The following is a 17,716-nucleotide window of genomic DNA, read 5'->3' on the forward strand; positions in this document are numbered from 1 at the left end:
TTTGCTCTCTTCATCATGTTTCTGTCACAGTCACACAAACATGCTTTTTAATGTATACTTCTCCAGGCTGGCTGTAGAGGAAGGTGAGGAAAGTCTGAGGAGGGAGCAAACCAGAGTCCAAGAGCTTCAACAGCAGCTGGAGCAGGAGAGAGCTCTGAGTCTCCGTAAAGACAGAGAGGAAGAGCAAAGGAGAGAGGTAAGACTAGGACTAAAACATGTATTTAATGTACACAGAAAACCAGTGTTCTTGGTGTAGTCATTCTCATAATATGTCTCTGCAGTGTGTGTGTGTGTGTGTGTGTGTGTGTTTTTTAAAGTTCAAACTATGTGAAGAATCCAAAGAATACTTCAGCTCTCCTTTTTAACCTCTGAAAGATGACTCTTCTCTTCCCTCTCCAGGCTATCCATGTATCCTCTGAGCAGCAGAGGTCAGAGGTCATGACTCTGAAGGGTCAGGTAGAGCAGGAGAGGGTGGCCTGCAGCAACCTCAGACGTGAGCTTCAGATCGAACAGTCTCGCAGTGTTCTGCTGGAGAAACGACTGGACGACGCCCAGAAGGAGATAGAAGATGAACGTCAACACTCTGCCCACCAACAAGATCTCAGCTTGAAAGAAAAGACTCGTCTCGAGCGTCTCCTGACTGAGGCAGAATCTCGCCTAGGTGAGATTCACTCTAAACTCGCAGATGCTCACCGGAAGCTGGATGAGGAGAGAGACCGATGCTCCAGGCAGGTGGAAGAGCTCAGCCGCAGACACGAGGCCGACGCAGCCAGAGACAGGAAATTCATCTCCGACATGCGTGCCCAGCTGGAGCAGGAGCGAAGGCAGGGGGAGGAGCTGGCAGCCACGGCGGACAAACTGAGGGCCGAGCTGCTGCAGAGCAGAAGGAAATGGGAGGAAGAGGACAGAACGAGGAGGGAGGAGCTGCAGAGGGAGCAGGAGGCTGCCACTCGGCATCGCGTAGCTATGGAGACCTTGAAGGAGCAGAAACAGGAAGCCAGCCACGCTTTAGAGGTGGAGCGAGAGCGGTCCAAACGCCAAGGGGTGGAACTCGCAGAGCTGAAGGAGAGACTCCGACTGCTGAAGGACAAAGAGAGGGAGAGGGAGGAGCAGTGGGAGCGAGAGAAGAGGAAGGGATGGCAAGAGCAGATTGAAAGAGAGAGACGACAGGAAAGAACCAATAGCAAACTGGTAAGATCATCAACTTAGGTCTTACACCACTCTACTATACTCACTTCTTTCCCAATAATAATAATTTTGGATATATAGAAACACCTCCTGATTAAACATTTCTGACGTTAGTGTGAGTTGGAGTTGTTGAGGCAACAGGACCAGCAGCGTATGCAGGAGCTGCAGCACACTCTGGCAGAGCTGGAAAGAGAGGAGAGAGAGATGGCTGCTCAGAGGCTGTCCGGACGCACCACAGGGCAACAACACAAGGCTGCAGTCCCACAGCATCTCCAAAGCAGCATTCAGACTGACAGCGCACAGCCAGGCAGCTCACAACAAAACCAGCAGGTACACAAGTGGTTATTATTACATGAGCACTGCTGAAGGAGTGGGACATTCAGCTAATGTTGATCTGATCTCTGACCTCTTTATCACTTGTTGGATGTATATAATGCAGGTAATGTAGAAACGTAAACTTGAATGGATGTTCACACACTACTCTGATTAAATGTTCTGAAATATATCTACTTTTATCACCGTAGATGCCGTCCATGTCATCGTCATCTTCATCCAGTCTGCTGGAGAGGTTGTTGAAGGAGAACTCAGAGTTGACAGAGCGTGTGACATCACTGAGTCAGGAGAGAGCCACTCTCAAACACAGACTCACCCTCCTGGAGCGACAGTTGCGGCGCACTGAGAATGAGCTCGCCAAGGTCACCACAGAAACTGAAAACAGACCCATCAATGATGTGACCAGCAACAGCAAGGTCAGTGGGGAATGACTGCACGTACACACGTTTGTTTTGTGTGGTTTCAGGATAAATCACTACAGTGTTTTTCTTGAAATATGATGAAATTAGGTTTACACTGAGGCATCATCAGTCTGGTTTAGATGAATGTCCTTTAATCAATAAAAGGCTGGATAATTAAGTTATTTTCTCCATTTTATATTCTTTAAACAGTCTGCCTTTTATATGCAATTGAAAATACAGCTCTTTCTACACCTTTTCCTAGCAGACATTTTAACTTGTCACAGCAGGAAAGCACAGGTATAGTTAATAATGTTAAAGAAGTCGCCATTCTGTTTAAGTGTCCATGTAAGCCATGCCAACGCAGGGCTCCTGAAGTGGAGCACCTAAATTTAATCCTGCTTAATGTTACACCTGCAATTTTCCTGCTATGACTTGTCAAAATCTTAATTTAAAAAACCTGACATTAAACAGCTTGAGAAGTTTGCTTAGCTTTGAGTAGGAATATAAAGTGGTAAAGGTACTTAAGCATATCCAAATCACCTTAATTACTGTTAGCTTAACTGTAAAAGTGGCACTGAAATGCAACGGTGGCCAGTGATGTTGGTGTAATCGCAATGATGATTCAATGATTGGTTCGTAGGTGCAGCGGTTGTATGAGCGTTACCTGCGCGCTGAGAGCTTCAGGAAAGCTCTGGTGTACCAGAAGCGTTACCTGCTGCTGCTGTTGGGAGGTTTCCAGGAATGTGAGCAGGCCACGCTGTGTCTCATCGCACACATGGGGGCACGACCCTCCCCCCCGCTCTCCTCCCAGCGCAGACCCCTCGGACGATTTAGGGCTGCCGTACGAGTCGTCATCGCAGTCTCAAGGTAGAGTCCACACCAGGATGTAAAAGTTGTTTAAGAGTTACCTCAGCCTTGTGTATGGATTAAACAAACCCTGCTGTATTTTTTTTTCTTTTTCTCAGAATGAGGTTCCTCACCAGGAAATGGCAGAGAGCGATTAGAAGATTATCCATATCTGGGACTGTCAATGGGCACGCTTCAGGTCAGCTCGGTGAGTGCAATAATTTAACTGACATACTTGACTGTATGTGTATGAGTTTGAGTGGTTGTATCTTTAATCATAGTGTCTATTACAGGCCCTAAAGCTGAAGTTTTAAGGCAGCAACAGCCAAGATCAAACTCTGACTCACCCCCAAACAGAGACACAGTGTCAGCTCTCGTTCCACCCAGCAAATCACCCTTCAGGCTGCACAACAGGTTTGGTACCCTCCTGTGAAACATTTCAATTAAAAACAAATATATCTGTTGAATTAAAATAATTTTTACTTGAATGAGATCTCTTCTTTCTTCAGGTCGTACTCCAGCATGGCTTCGGGGCATTCAGGGGGAACGTCTCAGGACCCAGAGCGATCCTTGACAGAATATATCCATCATCTGGAGAAAGTCCAGCAGCGGTTGGTGGGAGCCAGGCCAGGTGAGATGCATTAAGTGTGAACTGGGTGGAACAGGTGAATTTTTGGACAAGACATTGAGTTGAATGCACCAAGGTGGCAAAAATAAAATTGGATTGGTGATGGTATCCTAGATTCTATCCTCTTTTTATTCCAAATTAATGAACATCGTCTTGGGTTCTGAGCACCAAATTAATATAAAGTGAGGTCTGTGTTAGTCACATGGCACAGGGTGTATGTTTTCATAGATTTTAGATGCATGCCTCCTTCTTTGGTCACTCACTTTCTAGGATAAGTTCAGTACACTCCTGGGCCCTGTGTCATCAAATCCCACAAAAACCTCTGTGCTCTATCATCTCCCAACCTAGTAAGCGAGACTCATTTAGCCGTGCCCCCTAAAGAGGAAAGGAGGATACAGTCAGCCTGTTCCCCTGATATGATTGGTTATCGGCAGCGCTGGCTGCAGGACAACAGGACGTGGCTGTACCTGAGCTGCTTGTCGCCACTTTACCTGAACGGTCCAGGTGAGTGTGAGTGTAACATACTCACTCCACCAAGCAATAAAGCAGCACAACGCTCCTCTCAGAATGGGTCCTGACTTGTCAGCAGTCAGAGTGCACTTTATATTAGAGGTGATAGCACACTGTGGTCTTGAATAAACATGTCCTGGTGGTTTCTGATCCCCCTGTAATTCATATCAATGTGTTGTGAATTTATGATTAAGATTAGTTTGGCTGATTACACATTACAATTACGTTATTGAGATTAAAAATTTGCTTGATGTTTAAAAAATCCTTTGCAGGAAAAGCTCAAGCTCTTGTTGACTTGAGCTAACTATTGTTAGCTGGAAAACCAGTTAAAAACATCCAGTTGGTGTGTGTGTGTGATGCTTTTTATGTCGTGGTTGGGGAAATTCCAGCGACAGAGATTTGAGTAAGCTGTTGAGTAAGTGTTGTATTCAGAAGTTGTGTTGTCAGAAATTTGAGCCAGAGACAAATAATGAAGCAGTCACGGGACAACACACAAAGGATAATTATAACCTTGTGCTTCCTTGAGTTAAAAAGCTTGCTGTTTGGTGGGTGATCAAATGTCAGAGCTTTGTGCCAAACACAAAACCCTCACTGTATCCAAAGCTCACTATTTGTTTATCCTGTATTGTGCACTTTATTTACCCCCTGAAACACACAAAAACACCTGCTGTGGTAGCTGCAAAATGTGGCTCTTGAACCAACAGATAGTAATAAAAATCTGCAGGACATTTATCCCACAAGACCAGAGTGTGACAGCCATGCTAACGGGATAGTTTTTCATCTATTTTCATTGCAGCTGCATTTTCAGACTTGAATATTTCATCTGAAGATAATAGTGGAGGTTCTACTGACATGCCGTTGCAATATTTACTGATGTAATGAAATTCTTGTGGTTTGTTAAGGATGCAGGAACGGTAGTGGCAGATGTTCACCCCAAAAAGATAGAGGCCAATTCAAATATATTTTTATAAGGTGCTTTGATTACTCAATGTTGTTTACTTGCACATAAATTCAATGTCTTGTTTCATGACATATTTAATATATATATAAGAAATACAAGTCCATCACCACTGGTTTTGTTTTTAATTGTATGATACCTTGATTGCTATTTATGTAAGTTATTTCAGTCTTGGGATAAAGGTCGTTTGTCACATTTACTGATATTTTGTGTTTGTGTGTCCCCTCAGGCCCGTCTGTTCTCCAGCCCAACCCAAAGTAATCCGACCACTGAAAGACTGAATGTCTCCCGTCTGCATATCGTCCATACCTGTCCATGCCTTACACCCATGTAGAAATATGTAGAAAGGAATATCAGATATGTGTTGAATTTTTTGATGACGTGATTTTTATAAGTACATAAATTATTTTTTAAAATTTTCTATTGTAATTTTTCTATTCTCTGTACCTCAGTATTTTGAAGGTCACTTTTGAGGTGTTGCATAGTGCTGTTTGTTATTTTTCTACTAATGTTTTATAGCCTTTGTTGCTATGTAAATAGGACTGATGTTCATTGTACATGTGCACTGGTTTTATACTGGAAATCCACGATCAACATAGCTAGTGAGGACATTATTGCACAGAGGTGAACGATATGTGTTTTTGTATTATCCATGTTTCTACCGTAGAGTTAATAAATATTTTAAATGTGTGATAACAAACCAAACTGAGACTGAGTTTATCTTTCAGTAGCTGAGAATCTACTTACATCCTGGCATATCTGTTATTTCTGCATAATGTGAGTTTTTCCAGGAAAGAACCTATATATTAGATGTTTGATTGTCACATGTTATTTATTTATTTAACCTTAATACAAAACAGATGGTTAAGCATACATGTTCTTTTAACATAATACTGTGTTAACAGTTACAAAAAATAACAGGAACAGAGTAGCAATCAATAAACACGGAATAGGCTTTAGTGAGACACGTTTTATATGCATATGAACATGCAGAAATAAATGAAAAAATACACATAATTACAAATGAAAATAAACTTGTGGGTAAAACAAGAAAAAGGAAGACGAGAAGACTAAATAACAGCTTTAAGAATTGTGCTGTATTTTTATTTTTACAACTCATAATTAGTTTTTTCGTCTTTGCCTGGTTAAAATGGGTTTATATTGAATTGAATTTTGATATATACAAGTTTTTACACTCTGATTACACTCTCATGTTTGTTTTAAGCAGGTAAACTATTATTCTAATTGCAATTTTCATCATTTCCTAGACAATGGACACATTTCCCCAATATTTCTCTCTCTGAGCCTGAGATGTTGACCATTATTACGTAACAAGAAGTGACATCTGAGCAGCTCAGCAGCAGCCAATGATATTCTGACCTACCTCTGACGCCCTTTACCGTCTCAGTCAGGGGTTCGTTCGTTATTAACTCCGCACACGCCGTTTGTAAGCGGTGCCCTATAACAGCTGTGCTTTAGAGCTCCGCCCATGCACTTTTTACACTCACATACAAATCGTTCGCACTACGTGAAACATCAACACGGTCTGACGCACATCCTTTCGCATCTCAGCACAGTGGTGCTAACGCTAAGCTAAGGTAACGGCGGGCGGTGTGTGTCGTAGATCGTTGTTGGACGTCTTACCCGCGGTGAAATAGTCCTGGCCCGCGTAGAAGACCTCGTTACAATTTTCTCGTATTTGTCTGGGATGTATGGATGGATAGTTGACGGAATCTCGTCGCTGTTTGAGCCCGTTACGGGGCATAACCCCACCGAGTGGCCCGGGAAAGGTAACGTTAGCGAGGAGATACCCACGCGACCTGGCGTTAAAGCGGGAGCACAGCGACAGGAGAATCACAGGCAGACCGGCTAAACGAAACTACCAGAGGTCGGTTGTTGAAGATTATAACTATTTTTAGTACTCTGTGTGTGTATAATTGAATTTTACATCCTAATATCCGCCTGGTTTGACTACTAATCGAACAACGGACATTGTAACTAGGGTCAGAGGTTGGCGACTATAAGTGTCCTAACCAGCATTAATTAAATCATTAATTAGCTCGTGGTAAGTAGAATGAACACTCAGTGATATGAAACAATTATTAGATATTAGATAAGCTGAAATACCTCCTCTTATTGTAGTTAGTTTGTTGTAGTAATCGCACACTGCTAGCTTAAACATTTGTTTGTTGTTGTACAGACTTCATTTTGGCTAACTTTGATTCTTAATCTCTCCTGAAAATAACTTAAAACGTTAGGTCCATCTCAACACGTCACTATTTAATATTAGTCCGCTTATATGTTGTTTAAAGACACCGACAGTTGCATTTACGTAAAAGTGTTAGCAGCAAATTTCATTCAGTAAAAGTCATTGTTATGAAGAATGGGGCCTCATAGTGTTGTTATATTGGTGAACTATTATTATAAATACATTAACATGTAAACGGCACTTTAATGTTGTAGTTAGTCGGAATGGAGCAAACTTTAAATACTTCTTTATAGTTTTGAGTGTATTAACCTGTAGCGAGACATCACGTTTTGACTGTTAAATCTTAATTTGAAAAGTAACAAGGAACAATAACTATTAAATAAAAGCATTTGAGTTAAAAATACAATATTTCTTATTAATCTACGGTGGAGTAGAAAGATTTATTGCAAGGCCATTACATTATACATTAGTTTTAGCTAGGCTTACCTAATGAACTACCAACTGGATCATGAGAGGCACAAAAAGAAAATGTGTCGCTATATTGTCTCAAATCTTGTCTCTTTCTGTTACAGTGTTGATGTTGCAGACAGTGTTTACCAGAGTGATCCGGTAGAAGTGAAAAGACGCAGGCGAGGTTTGTTAACAAAACAAAAAAAAATTCTTGATATCTACTTAAACAAATGAAGAAGGTTATTGATTTGTGGTGTCCTGTGTTTCAGATGTAGTCATCAGCTTTGTTAAGAAGACTGTGGCTGGGGTAGCAGGTCTGCTCAGGCTGCGCAACCCACTGAAGACCAGGTGTGAGAATCCCAGACATTATGAAGAGACACAGGTTTGTGCTTCACCTGCCTCCATCAGAAATGTGCATTTGGAACTTTATAGAGGGAAATTACCAGCGGTGGAAGAAATATTCAGATCCTTTACATAAGTTTAACATAAGTTATTTCCACCAGTAGAAATTACAGTTTGTTCCAAACAGATGCTAAAATGTTCAAGACACATTAGGGAATGTTTCCTGTATTTTGTTTAGGTAGTATAGTGTGAATATAACTGTCTGATCTACCTTACTCACCTTTGTAATTTGCATACACAAAAATAAACCTACAGAAACACACATGGCTGCAGCTGATTTGCCTAACACCAAACAACCCAGTTTTGAAGGCTATACTTAAGGCAAGATGTTAAATAGGCCACTCCACTCCTCTCTTCTTTGTTCAGCAGTGACCATATCCCTAAATGTAATATTGAATGTGAACAGGGAGGAAAAATCTAATCACAGTGTGATCAATTAAGTTGTATTTGAGATGCATTCTGATATTGTGCAAACTGGATTAAGACAAGGTATGTCTGTATCTAAATACAAGATACTCTGTGTGAGCAAAGTTTTATGCACAATTTAAGTTTGACACTCTGGTGTTGTATTTGTGTCCTCCATGTTTAATGACCTTCCTCTGTGAATTCAGCCTGTCACTCTGATGGGGATAGATGAGCTCCACACCTCCTGGCTGAACAGTACTGAGTGGAGAATGGGTAAGTGGGGGGAACACTCATTTTTGTCACTTTTGTCTCATCCACACTGTTTCCTGTGTAGTCCTCTAATCATAATCACTTTGTTGATTTTGTCTTAATTACACAGATAAACCAGTTGGTGGAGTGAATGATAGGGGAGGCAAGAATCCCTTCCAGAGCTCCTCACCTCCTTTAGTGAGGAAATACAGGTAGGTGGTCCAGTATTTGAGATTATCTTTATTCCTACCCTATACCACTAATTTATATTTAATGCGCTGCTGTTGGAGGATGCGCTAAAGTACATAACCTTTTCCTAAATCCAGTGGAACAGCGCTCTCTGCAGGTCTCCCTGACAGGGGGAAGGACAGGGAGAGGAGAGGCTCCCTTCAGTTGCTGCCCTCGAGATCTGCTCTCAGGGTAGGAACCGCTTACCCTGATCCAACCTGCAATGGTGTTGGACACAACCGCTGCTACAAGCCCAGTCTTACAGTGGAAGAGGTAAAATAAAGAGACTACAATCCTGCATTCATTGAACATGTTTCTTTTTCAAATTTCACAAGAGGCAACATTTTATGTAAAATATGTTTGATTTATTATGTTAAATTATTAAAAGGTCTATTGAGTGATTGCTGTTTGATTAAGACTCAACTTTCAAAAATGTACCCATGCTTTCAGTGTTCAGAGAGCAGTTTTGAGTTACATTTACCAACAGAATCACCTCAGTAATCATGCTTTAAGATTTGTTACTATTTGGTTGTGTCAGTTACATGTTTTGCTTTTACCTTTAGGCCATAAAGCAGAATAATAAAGAACATTACAGGCGCCTGCTGGAGATGGTGACCGAAAAATATGGCAAAAGTCAACCACTACCTTTCAACCAAGCAAAACCACAGGAGTGAGTATAACCTGTTTTTTTTTTTTTTTTTTTTTTTTTTTTGACATTCCACTTAATAGTATACCCCAGGACATGAGCAGAGACGTCCTCTCTGATCCTTCTCTTCTTATTACTCTCAGTGAGTCACTGTCACAGAGTGATCACAAACCTGCTGCTTCAGGGAAAACCTTTGAATCAGTCCCCAGAAAGACAGGATACACAGGTAACACATCTCTGTAGACCTTCTTCACCCCCAAAGAAAGTAGAATCTATACATGTATTTGTTGCACTTTACAGTGGTGCTCGTATTTCTAAAATGCCTTGGACTGACATTTTTGTCTGTTGCACAGCTACACCGACCATGTTTACATGGAGAAATGCATCTGCAGCCAAGGAAAGGTTAGTGTAACACATCTTTATATGTGTGTGTTGTATATGTTGATGACTTTTATTTCTTTAACTTCTGTCTGATTCATCTCCAGGTGGGGTGGCCTGACTTTCAGCAAGTCATTCAGTGGCGGCTTTGAGGACACACAGTCGGTTAGAAATGCAAAGGTAACCATTTCTCATGTTCTCTCCTAACACGTCAAAGCACTCATTAAGTTATAATTATGATATACATGCATACTTATCCTTATATGGATTATAATTACATACATATAATTATGAAATATATATGTCTGTCTGTGTATTTGCAGAAACAGGCAGCAGATTTGGACCTCTCTACAGAAGTAGCGACTCGCCTCAACCTAGTAGACAGAGAGACTCCTATCAGTTTGCCTGACACACATTCTGCACACACAGCACATACAAGGCACATTGATGAGGACATACCTAGGCTGACCAAGGTGAGATTAAATGTTAAATGTAGTCTCGCTGAGTTGAAGACAGCATGGATTCAGTTTATTTCACTGCATGTCTCTATTGACTGTGTGTAGGAAATGGCAGTGGAGGTGAGTGGAGCTCTGGCTCAGAGTGATCCCAACCTTGTTCTAAGTGCCGCGTTCAAACTTCGCATCACACAGAGAGACCTGGCCACGCTGCAGGAAGGTGGCTGGCTCAATGATGAGGTAAGGTGCAGAGTCACTTAATTTGGTCTATATTAAGAATTACTTAACTAACTTCATAGCACATTATTGATGTGTTGAAGTGTGGCCAGTGTCTCTTTTTTTAACATGTATTGTGCTTCCTCTGTTTCCTCTGCCAAGGTGATGAACTTTTACCTGTCCCTGGTCATGGAGCGGTGTTCCAGCGAAGCAGCAGGGCTAAAAGTTTACTCCTTCAGCACCTTCTTCTTCCCTAAGCTGCGGGGTGGAGGGGGCGGACAGGCTGGAGGACATGCCGCTGTGAAGCGCTGGACTAAGGCCGTTGACCTCTTCCTCTACGACCTCATCCTGGTCCCTCTGCATCTGGGTGTCCACTGGGCGATGGCTGTGAGTCAGAACAGTGACTATAGATTTATCATTTGTTTCTCTGTCATACTCCTCAGTTTAGTTGATGATTCTTGACAAACACTAAGAGCTAGAGAAGTTTCTACACTGTTGGTTTTAACTTTTTTCCTCCCTCTCACTCTGATTCTAGGTCATTGATCTTAAATCAAAGACAGTGAGATCCTACGACTCGATGGGCCAGAGACATGACGACATCTGTAGTCATTTACTGTGAGTCCTCACTGTGCTATTATACTTGGGTTATCTGGCCATTATAAATGCTTTTTCCATATGTCCCCTTGTTGCATAATGGATGGTATCATTGTGCTCATTTTCCAGACTCTATCTTAAAGAGGAACACAAAGTAAAGAAAGGCAGAGAGCTCGACAGTGCCAAGTGGACTATTGGAAGCTTGAGGGCTACTGTAAGTTAAACTGAGATGAATGACATTACACATTGAAACATTTTATCTTTCACTGTGGGATTTATAAGCTTACATTATGTTTGCCTTGTAGGAAATTCCCCAGCAGAAAAATGGCAGTGACTGTGGTGTTTTTGCCTGTAAATACGCTGACTATATCGCAAAAGGAAGGCCTCTCTCCTTCAAACAGGTATATACTGTGTACAAACTTAATATAGTAATAGTTGTATATATATATATATATATATATATATATATTTTATTTATTTTTTTTTTTCTTAAAGTAATGTCTGCCTCTTTCTCTACAGTGCCACATGCCTCTCTTCAGGAAGTTAATGATCTGGGAAATCCTCAATCAGAAGCTGCTATAGAGGATTGTAACAATCTCCCGTCCATTAACCACCTAACAACAGAGACTTTCTCAATGGGAGCGACATCTGTGTACAGTGATTACATGGCGAACGAAAGAAAAAAGAAAGAAATGGGCCAAAGAACTGGACTGAAATTAACCCAGTCTAGCTGTTTTGGTCTGGAGAATTTGAACACTAGTCTTAAGAGTTGATTATGTCCCTTTTCCTGTCAGGGACATATTAATGTTTTGTAATCTCTGAGTTGTAATTGGAGACATTATTAGGATGTAAGAAGTGTATATCTTATACAAGCTTTGGCACTACTGACTGAATGGCTTTTTTTTAAATTGACTTTGGATTGTTTGTTTTACTGTTTAGAAGTATTGCCTGAAGTGCCTTCAGTCCTCTGACACTGAGCTCAACATAGAGCATGCTTTTTTTTCTTTTTCTTTCTTTCTTAATTCCTCAGTCACACACAACTCTAAGTCAGTTCTGAGGAGCTGGACTCAAATTATATTTTTTATATAATTTGGTGTAATTTAGCTGTTCTCTTCCCAGTAATGATCAACAGTGGATGGCAAATAATTAGTTGTGAAATTTAGTCTGACATTAACATTAAAATTATAATACCTCCTTTCCACACCCTGTCAGACAAAAGAGAGTGCTTGTAATATATGTTTTCAGATTATTTATAATTTGACTGAATGAGAAAGTGTTTTTGGAGTGTATGTTTAGGTTATTTTTCCTCCATGAGTGTTAATAGTTGTTTGGCCATACGTTACATAACGCGCTGTTAGGTCTGTGGCATAGTGCAAGAGGCTACTTAGGGCTATTACATTGACTTACAGTATAGTATACTGCATAGCAAACTACTGTACACACATGCATGTTTGAGTTCATGCTTTGAAAATGTGATTTTTTCCCCTCTCCTGTAATAAAGTATTTCTTTTTTAAACTGGAGTTTGATATTTTAAACGACTTTTGGAGTGGTACTGGAGGGTTCACCTCCACCCTTTAAGGGTTAACATTTACCTTAATGTTACGTTACATTATTATATCAGACATCTAGACCCTCTTTTTTTGCTATTTTGAGGATTGTCAGGCAAACTGGAGAACTGATTACTGCTGAGGGTAATACTCCAGGTATGTTATGCAAACAATAAATAATAGAAAAGCCAGATAATCATTACTTTCAAAAGTAAGAGGAAAAGCAGAGGAACACACAGAGCATGTTCTGTAGTGTGCCTGCGCGGCTTCCTCCCACAGATCATAGATATGTAGGTCAGGTTAACTGGTGACTCCTCTAAATTGCCCACAGGTGTGAATGGTTGTTTGTCTGCTCTATGTCAGCCCTGTGATAGCTCCAGCTATCCCAGAGAGCAGCATGCAAAAGAAAGTGGTCACAGAGTGGAAACTAAATGAAGCTGCATTGTGATAGGGAATATGTAGATGGGCTAATAAGAGGGACATTTTTAAAGTCTACTTTAAATTTATTTTGCAATTGTGCTAAAGCAGTACTGCTAATTTATCTTTAAGAATAATGACAAGAGAGTGCAAAACGAGTGACAGAGCAAGAACAACAAGTGGACAGAGAGAAGAACAGAGCAAGGAGAAGAGCGAAAGACTGAGGAGGATTGAAAAAGGAGGATTGGAGAGAGAGAGAGAGAGAGAGAACGACAGGAGCAGGAGGAGAGAGACAGGAGCAGGGGTAAGTTGAAAGACAGGAGAGGGTAGAGAAGAGGAAAAGGGGGGGGGAGACAGGCAGGAGGAGAGAGAGAGAGGGAGGAAAGAGAAAGGGAGGAGGAGAGAGGGAGGAGGAGAGGATGGAGAAGAGGAGGAGGAGGGAGGAAAGACAGAGATGGGAGAGGGAGGAGAGAGAGAGGCAGGAGGGAGGAGAGAGAGAGACAGGAGGAGAGAGGGAGGGAGGAGAGAGAGACAGGAGAGGATGGAGAAGAGGAGGAGGAGGGAGGAGAGAGAGACAGGAGAGAGAGAGACAGGAGAGAGAGAGGGAGGAGAAGGAGGAGAAGAGGAGGAGGAGGAGGAGGAGAGAGAGAGGAGGAGGATGGAGAAGAGGAGGAGGAAGAGGGAGGAAAGAAAGAGAAGGAGAGGGAGGAGAGAGAGAGGCAAGAGAGGGAGGAGAGAGAGAGGCAGGAGAGGGTGGAGAAGAGGAGGAGGAGGGAGGAAAGAAAGCAACAGGAGAGGGAGGAGAGAGAGAGGCAAGAGAGGGAGGAGAGAGAGAGGCAGGAGAGGGTGGAGAAGAGGAGGAGGAGGGAGGAAAGAAAGCAACAGGAGAGGGAGAGACAGGAGAGGGAGGAGAAGAGGAGGAGGAGGGAGGAAAGAAAGAGACAGGAGAGGGAGGAGAGAGGCAGGAGAGGGAGGAGAGAGAGAGCAGGAGAGGAGAGGGAGAGGAGAGAGAGAGGCAGGAGAGGATGGAGAGGGAGAGGGAGGAGAAAAAACAGGAGAGGGAGAGGCAGGAGAAGGAGGAGGAAGAGCTGAAGAGGCAACAGAAGATGGAGGAGAAGATAAGGCACAAGAGGGAGAAGTGGAGAGAGAGGAAGGATCAAGAGGAGGCAGAGGAAGATGATGAGAAGAAAGCTGGTCTCCTCTTACGGATAGTGACTGGATTCTTCGAGGGGTATGGTGACCTGAACATGGCTGTTCTTTAAAGGAAAGATTAGACTTTATATAAACAGAAATTAGAAGAATAAGATGAAAAGAGGCAGGATAGATGATAACAGCAATGTTAGGTAACACAATTTAATATAATCCAACCAATTGTGTCCAATCCAACCATTATTATTAATATTATTAGTAACCAGCCATTAGCAATATAATCAATAGTTTTTACTACTTGCTATTTAATTAGCTGATAAATTATTTTAAAGTAGGATTAAAGTATTTAGAGAAGGAAAGGATAATTTCTAAAACAGTAATTGTAATACAGAATAAAGTTATTTGTCCTCCTACGAGGGGGGGTGGTGGCGGGTTAAAATTAAATTTAAAAAAGTAATAATAATAATTCAAATAACTGAAGTAAGGTTCCACATGGACCATTTTATTTCTATAGCAGATACCACAAAATGTTTAACAATAAAAGAACAGAAAACAAAAGAGAGGAGAGAGAAAAAACAAGACCAAAACAAAAACAGAACAAATAGTAAAAAATCAAGCCTAAACCAGAGGTGAAAGTAGTTATAGAAAGAGGATTTTAAAAAGACTAATATACTTATTATAGTAATAGTAATTTGAAATAAAGTTATTTGTCCTCCGATGAGGGGGGGTGGTGGCGGGTTAAAATTACATTTTAAAAAAAGTAATTCAAACAACTGACGTAAGGTTCCACATGAACCATTAACATGCAGACTGGCTGGTTATATTTATATGGCAGTGTTCAAGAGCAGATATCACAAAGTGTTTAAAAATAAAAGAACAGAAAACAACAGAGAGGAGAGAGAAAAACAAGTAAGACCAAAACCAAATTACAAATGAGGAAAAAAGCAAAAAGCTAGTTTAAACCAGGAGTTAAAGTAGTTAAGAAATGGCTAATATGGATATTATATATACAGTATATAATAATAGTAATTTAGAATAAAGTCATCTGTCGTCCGATGAGGACAAATCTAGTCTAATTTGATCTAATGTGATATGATCTAGTGTCCAGAGAAGTAAGAAGGAAACTTGCATGATAAAAGTGGACAATCTAATACAGCTGAAACTAATATAATACAATCAAATGGAATCCAGACCCATTAAATCTAATATGATAGGTACACACCACTGTCTGCATCTGTGGGGAGCAGGTGGGTTAGGTTACTGGGAATCACCATCACAGAGAGCCTGTCATTTTCATCACACTTCTCCACCCTGGTAAAGAAGGCTCAGAAACAATTGTACTTCTTAAAGAAACTGAAGAGGACTAAATTCCTGCACCAAGTTCTTGTCAGCTGTTGCAAAAGAGCAACAAAAAGCATCCTAACTGGAAACATCATAAACTGGCTTTGGATGTGCACAGCACAGGACAGCTCTGCAGCCGCTGATTCAAACTGCCCAGCACATCATTAGTAACCATCTGCAGAGCATCAGTGATATCAGTGAGGTGATAAATCCTCCCATCCACAGCCTGTTCACCCTGCTGCTGTCTGACAACCAACACAGAGGTATCCACTGCTGTACCAAAAGACTTGAGAGCAGTTTCTTTCCTCAGGCTGTGCCTCACTGAATTCATCCCTCCACACTCCACCATGAAAATAGTTTTATTTTTATAATAAAAAAAACATTAAAGTTTTTTTCTGAGTAGCACACAGACAAAAAAACATCTGTAATTTTGTTATACAATTGTATGATGCATCATGATTATTAGATTGAATCTTGTTGTTTATTATATTATTGAATTATCTGATATTTGATAATAATAAAGCGACCATTATCAGTAGTAATAATAGTAGTAGTAACACACTTTATTATTATTATTTTACACCATTTATTTGTCCTTCGCTTTTCTACCAAATAAAGTTTTAGGCCAAGTTTAATAGAGACTACGCTTTTATTCTGAAAATCAAAACGGAACAGGATACTGACCTCTTATAGCGGCGGAATCTGTCGTTAGCCATTTCAGATCAAACCGGTTTGCTCTGCGGTAAATTCGGTTGTACCAAGCTAAATTAGTCGTTAAAACCGAGTTTATCACGTACATTTTGCACATCTGCGGTCTAGTTACGTAAATATGAGCGACAACGAGAAAGAGTTCAGGGAGCAGGTGAGTAGTGAAAGAAAGAAAATAACGGTTCACAGAAAATAAATTAAGCTAGCTGACGGTCGCTAGCTAGCTTAGCTGTTAGCCGCGTTTGCAGGTCTGGTATTGGAAACACTTTTTGGAAACTGGCCTCCAACATGAAAGAAGTCTATTCTGTGTGAGACTTACTGTAGCATTCTGTGTGAGTAATTATAATCGATGCATTCCTTCAAGTACATCGTGCAACGGTGCCGTTATTGTTGCTAAACTAAAGCATGGGGCCTACAAAGCGCAGCAGCGGAGATGTGGCCGCCGCCCGGCCACGCTACTTTCACTTTACCATTTATTTATTGTACAATTGTTAATTATCGTTACCTTTTTCTATTACTGACTAATCATTACCAGTCAATATAGATTATTAGCTACCAGTCTATACCATGATTACCGTACAGCTTTGTGTCAGTAAATGGTAGTTTAGGACCAATAAAGGCATTAGGGCTGCAACTAAGGAGTATTTTTTCCCCCCAACGATCAATTGTCAGTTTTTTCCCCCGATTAATCGATTACTCGTTTGGTCAACAAATTTCTGATAAATGTCCATCCCTACTACTTAAACCCAAAAAATTAAACATGCAAGTTCAATACTCCAAGACACTATCTTTACAATCCTAGAGATGCAAAGAGACCAATCAGTATTCACATTTGAATTTTTTTTTCTCAAAAAATAAAATAAGTGAAACCAAATCAAAGCCATCACTCTGTTATCACGATTGATGATTATTTTTCTGTAGGTCGACTAATCGATTAATCGACTAATTGTTGCAGCTCTTAAGACCGAAGCTAGCTAACATACAAACATGTATTCAGCTAATCTATGTTGTTTTCCTGGTTTTGCTGTTGTTTTCTTTGTACCTTTGGGTTTTTAACAGAAACCAACATGCCTTATCACCCTTGTTTGTTCTTTGTTAAGGTTGAGGTTGGAAGAAAGAAAAAGGCGGAAGACGTTTCAGATGTGAAGTTGTTATTATTTGAAGCTGATGGTGTTGATGCATGCTAATGTATTGGATGCTGAAAAGAAGCAATCAAGATCTGTCCCCACTACTAGTGTTGTAATGGCAGATGGTAAATGGGGGAAGAGGAGGAAAAAAGAAGTCGTAATGTCAAACAGAAGAAAGAAGAAATGAAGGGTTGTTTTGAAGTAATGAAGTTAAGAAGTTATGAAGTTAAGATCAGAAGTTTACCGGGGTATGAGTAATTTCCTAACAGCCTGCTATGTTATTACTCTATTTCATCCTGTTTCTTTCTCTAAAGCATGCACAATTTATTT

The 17,716-nt window shown here is 40.7% G+C and overlaps 3 protein-coding genes across 6 annotated transcripts in view; all 3 read left to right on the plus strand.

Moving 5' to 3' along the window:
- The window catches only part of pcnt (pericentrin), a 34,653-nt gene extending 29,090 nt beyond the window's left edge, over window positions 1–5,563 (plus strand). The window contains exons 54-63 of the mRNA XM_018663405.2: window positions 67–196; window positions 400–1,191; window positions 1,303–1,518; window positions 1,713–1,937; window positions 2,563–2,789; window positions 2,888–2,967; window positions 3,062–3,182; window positions 3,278–3,399; window positions 3,745–3,900; window positions 5,094–5,563. Coding sequence (XP_018518921.1) covers window positions 67–196; window positions 400–1,191; window positions 1,303–1,518; window positions 1,713–1,937; window positions 2,563–2,789; window positions 2,888–2,967; window positions 3,062–3,182; window positions 3,278–3,399; window positions 3,745–3,900; window positions 5,094–5,125 — 2,101 coding nt within the window. The 3' untranslated portion in view covers window positions 5,126–5,563. The remainder of the gene's footprint in view (window positions 1–66; window positions 197–399; window positions 1,192–1,302; window positions 1,519–1,712; window positions 1,938–2,562; window positions 2,790–2,887; window positions 2,968–3,061; window positions 3,183–3,277; window positions 3,400–3,744; window positions 3,901–5,093) is intronic.
- An 834-nt stretch (window positions 5,564–6,397) lies between these two features.
- senp2 (SUMO specific peptidase 2) lies at window positions 6,398–12,612 on the plus strand. The gene is given in 18 exon segments (XM_018663404.2): window positions 6,398–6,722; window positions 6,724–6,752; window positions 7,646–7,707; window positions 7,793–7,905; window positions 8,537–8,603; window positions 8,710–8,791; window positions 8,906–9,080; window positions 9,371–9,477; window positions 9,597–9,679; window positions 9,807–9,855; window positions 9,939–10,011; window positions 10,155–10,304; window positions 10,395–10,526; window positions 10,665–10,889; window positions 11,038–11,117; window positions 11,226–11,310; window positions 11,402–11,497; window positions 11,616–12,612. Coding segments are annotated over 18 exon segments (1,821 nt in total). The 5' UTR covers window positions 6,398–6,572; the 3' UTR covers window positions 11,679–12,612.
- A 3,618-nt stretch (window positions 12,613–16,230) lies between these two features.
- The window catches only part of LOC108874860 (transformer-2 protein homolog alpha), a 147,012-nt gene continuing 145,526 nt past the window's right edge, over window positions 16,231–17,716 (plus strand). For 2 of the 4 annotated variants that reach the window (XM_018663402.2, XM_018663403.2), the window contains exon 1: window positions 16,232–16,413. In XM_018663402.2, coding sequence (XP_018518918.1) covers window positions 16,381–16,413 — 33 coding nt within the window. In that variant the 5' untranslated portion in view covers window positions 16,232–16,380. Of the gene's footprint in view, window positions 16,414–17,359; window positions 17,635–17,716 lie in introns of all 4 variants that reach the window. The other 2 variants (XM_051078257.1, XR_007815198.1) reach the window with 2 other exon arrangements.

Source organism: Lates calcarifer, linkage group LG19 (assembly GCF_001640805.2).
Source record: "Lates calcarifer isolate ASB-BC8 linkage group LG19, TLL_Latcal_v3, whole genome shotgun sequence".
Taxonomy (NCBI): domain Eukaryota; kingdom Metazoa; phylum Chordata; class Actinopteri; family Centropomidae; genus Lates; species Lates calcarifer.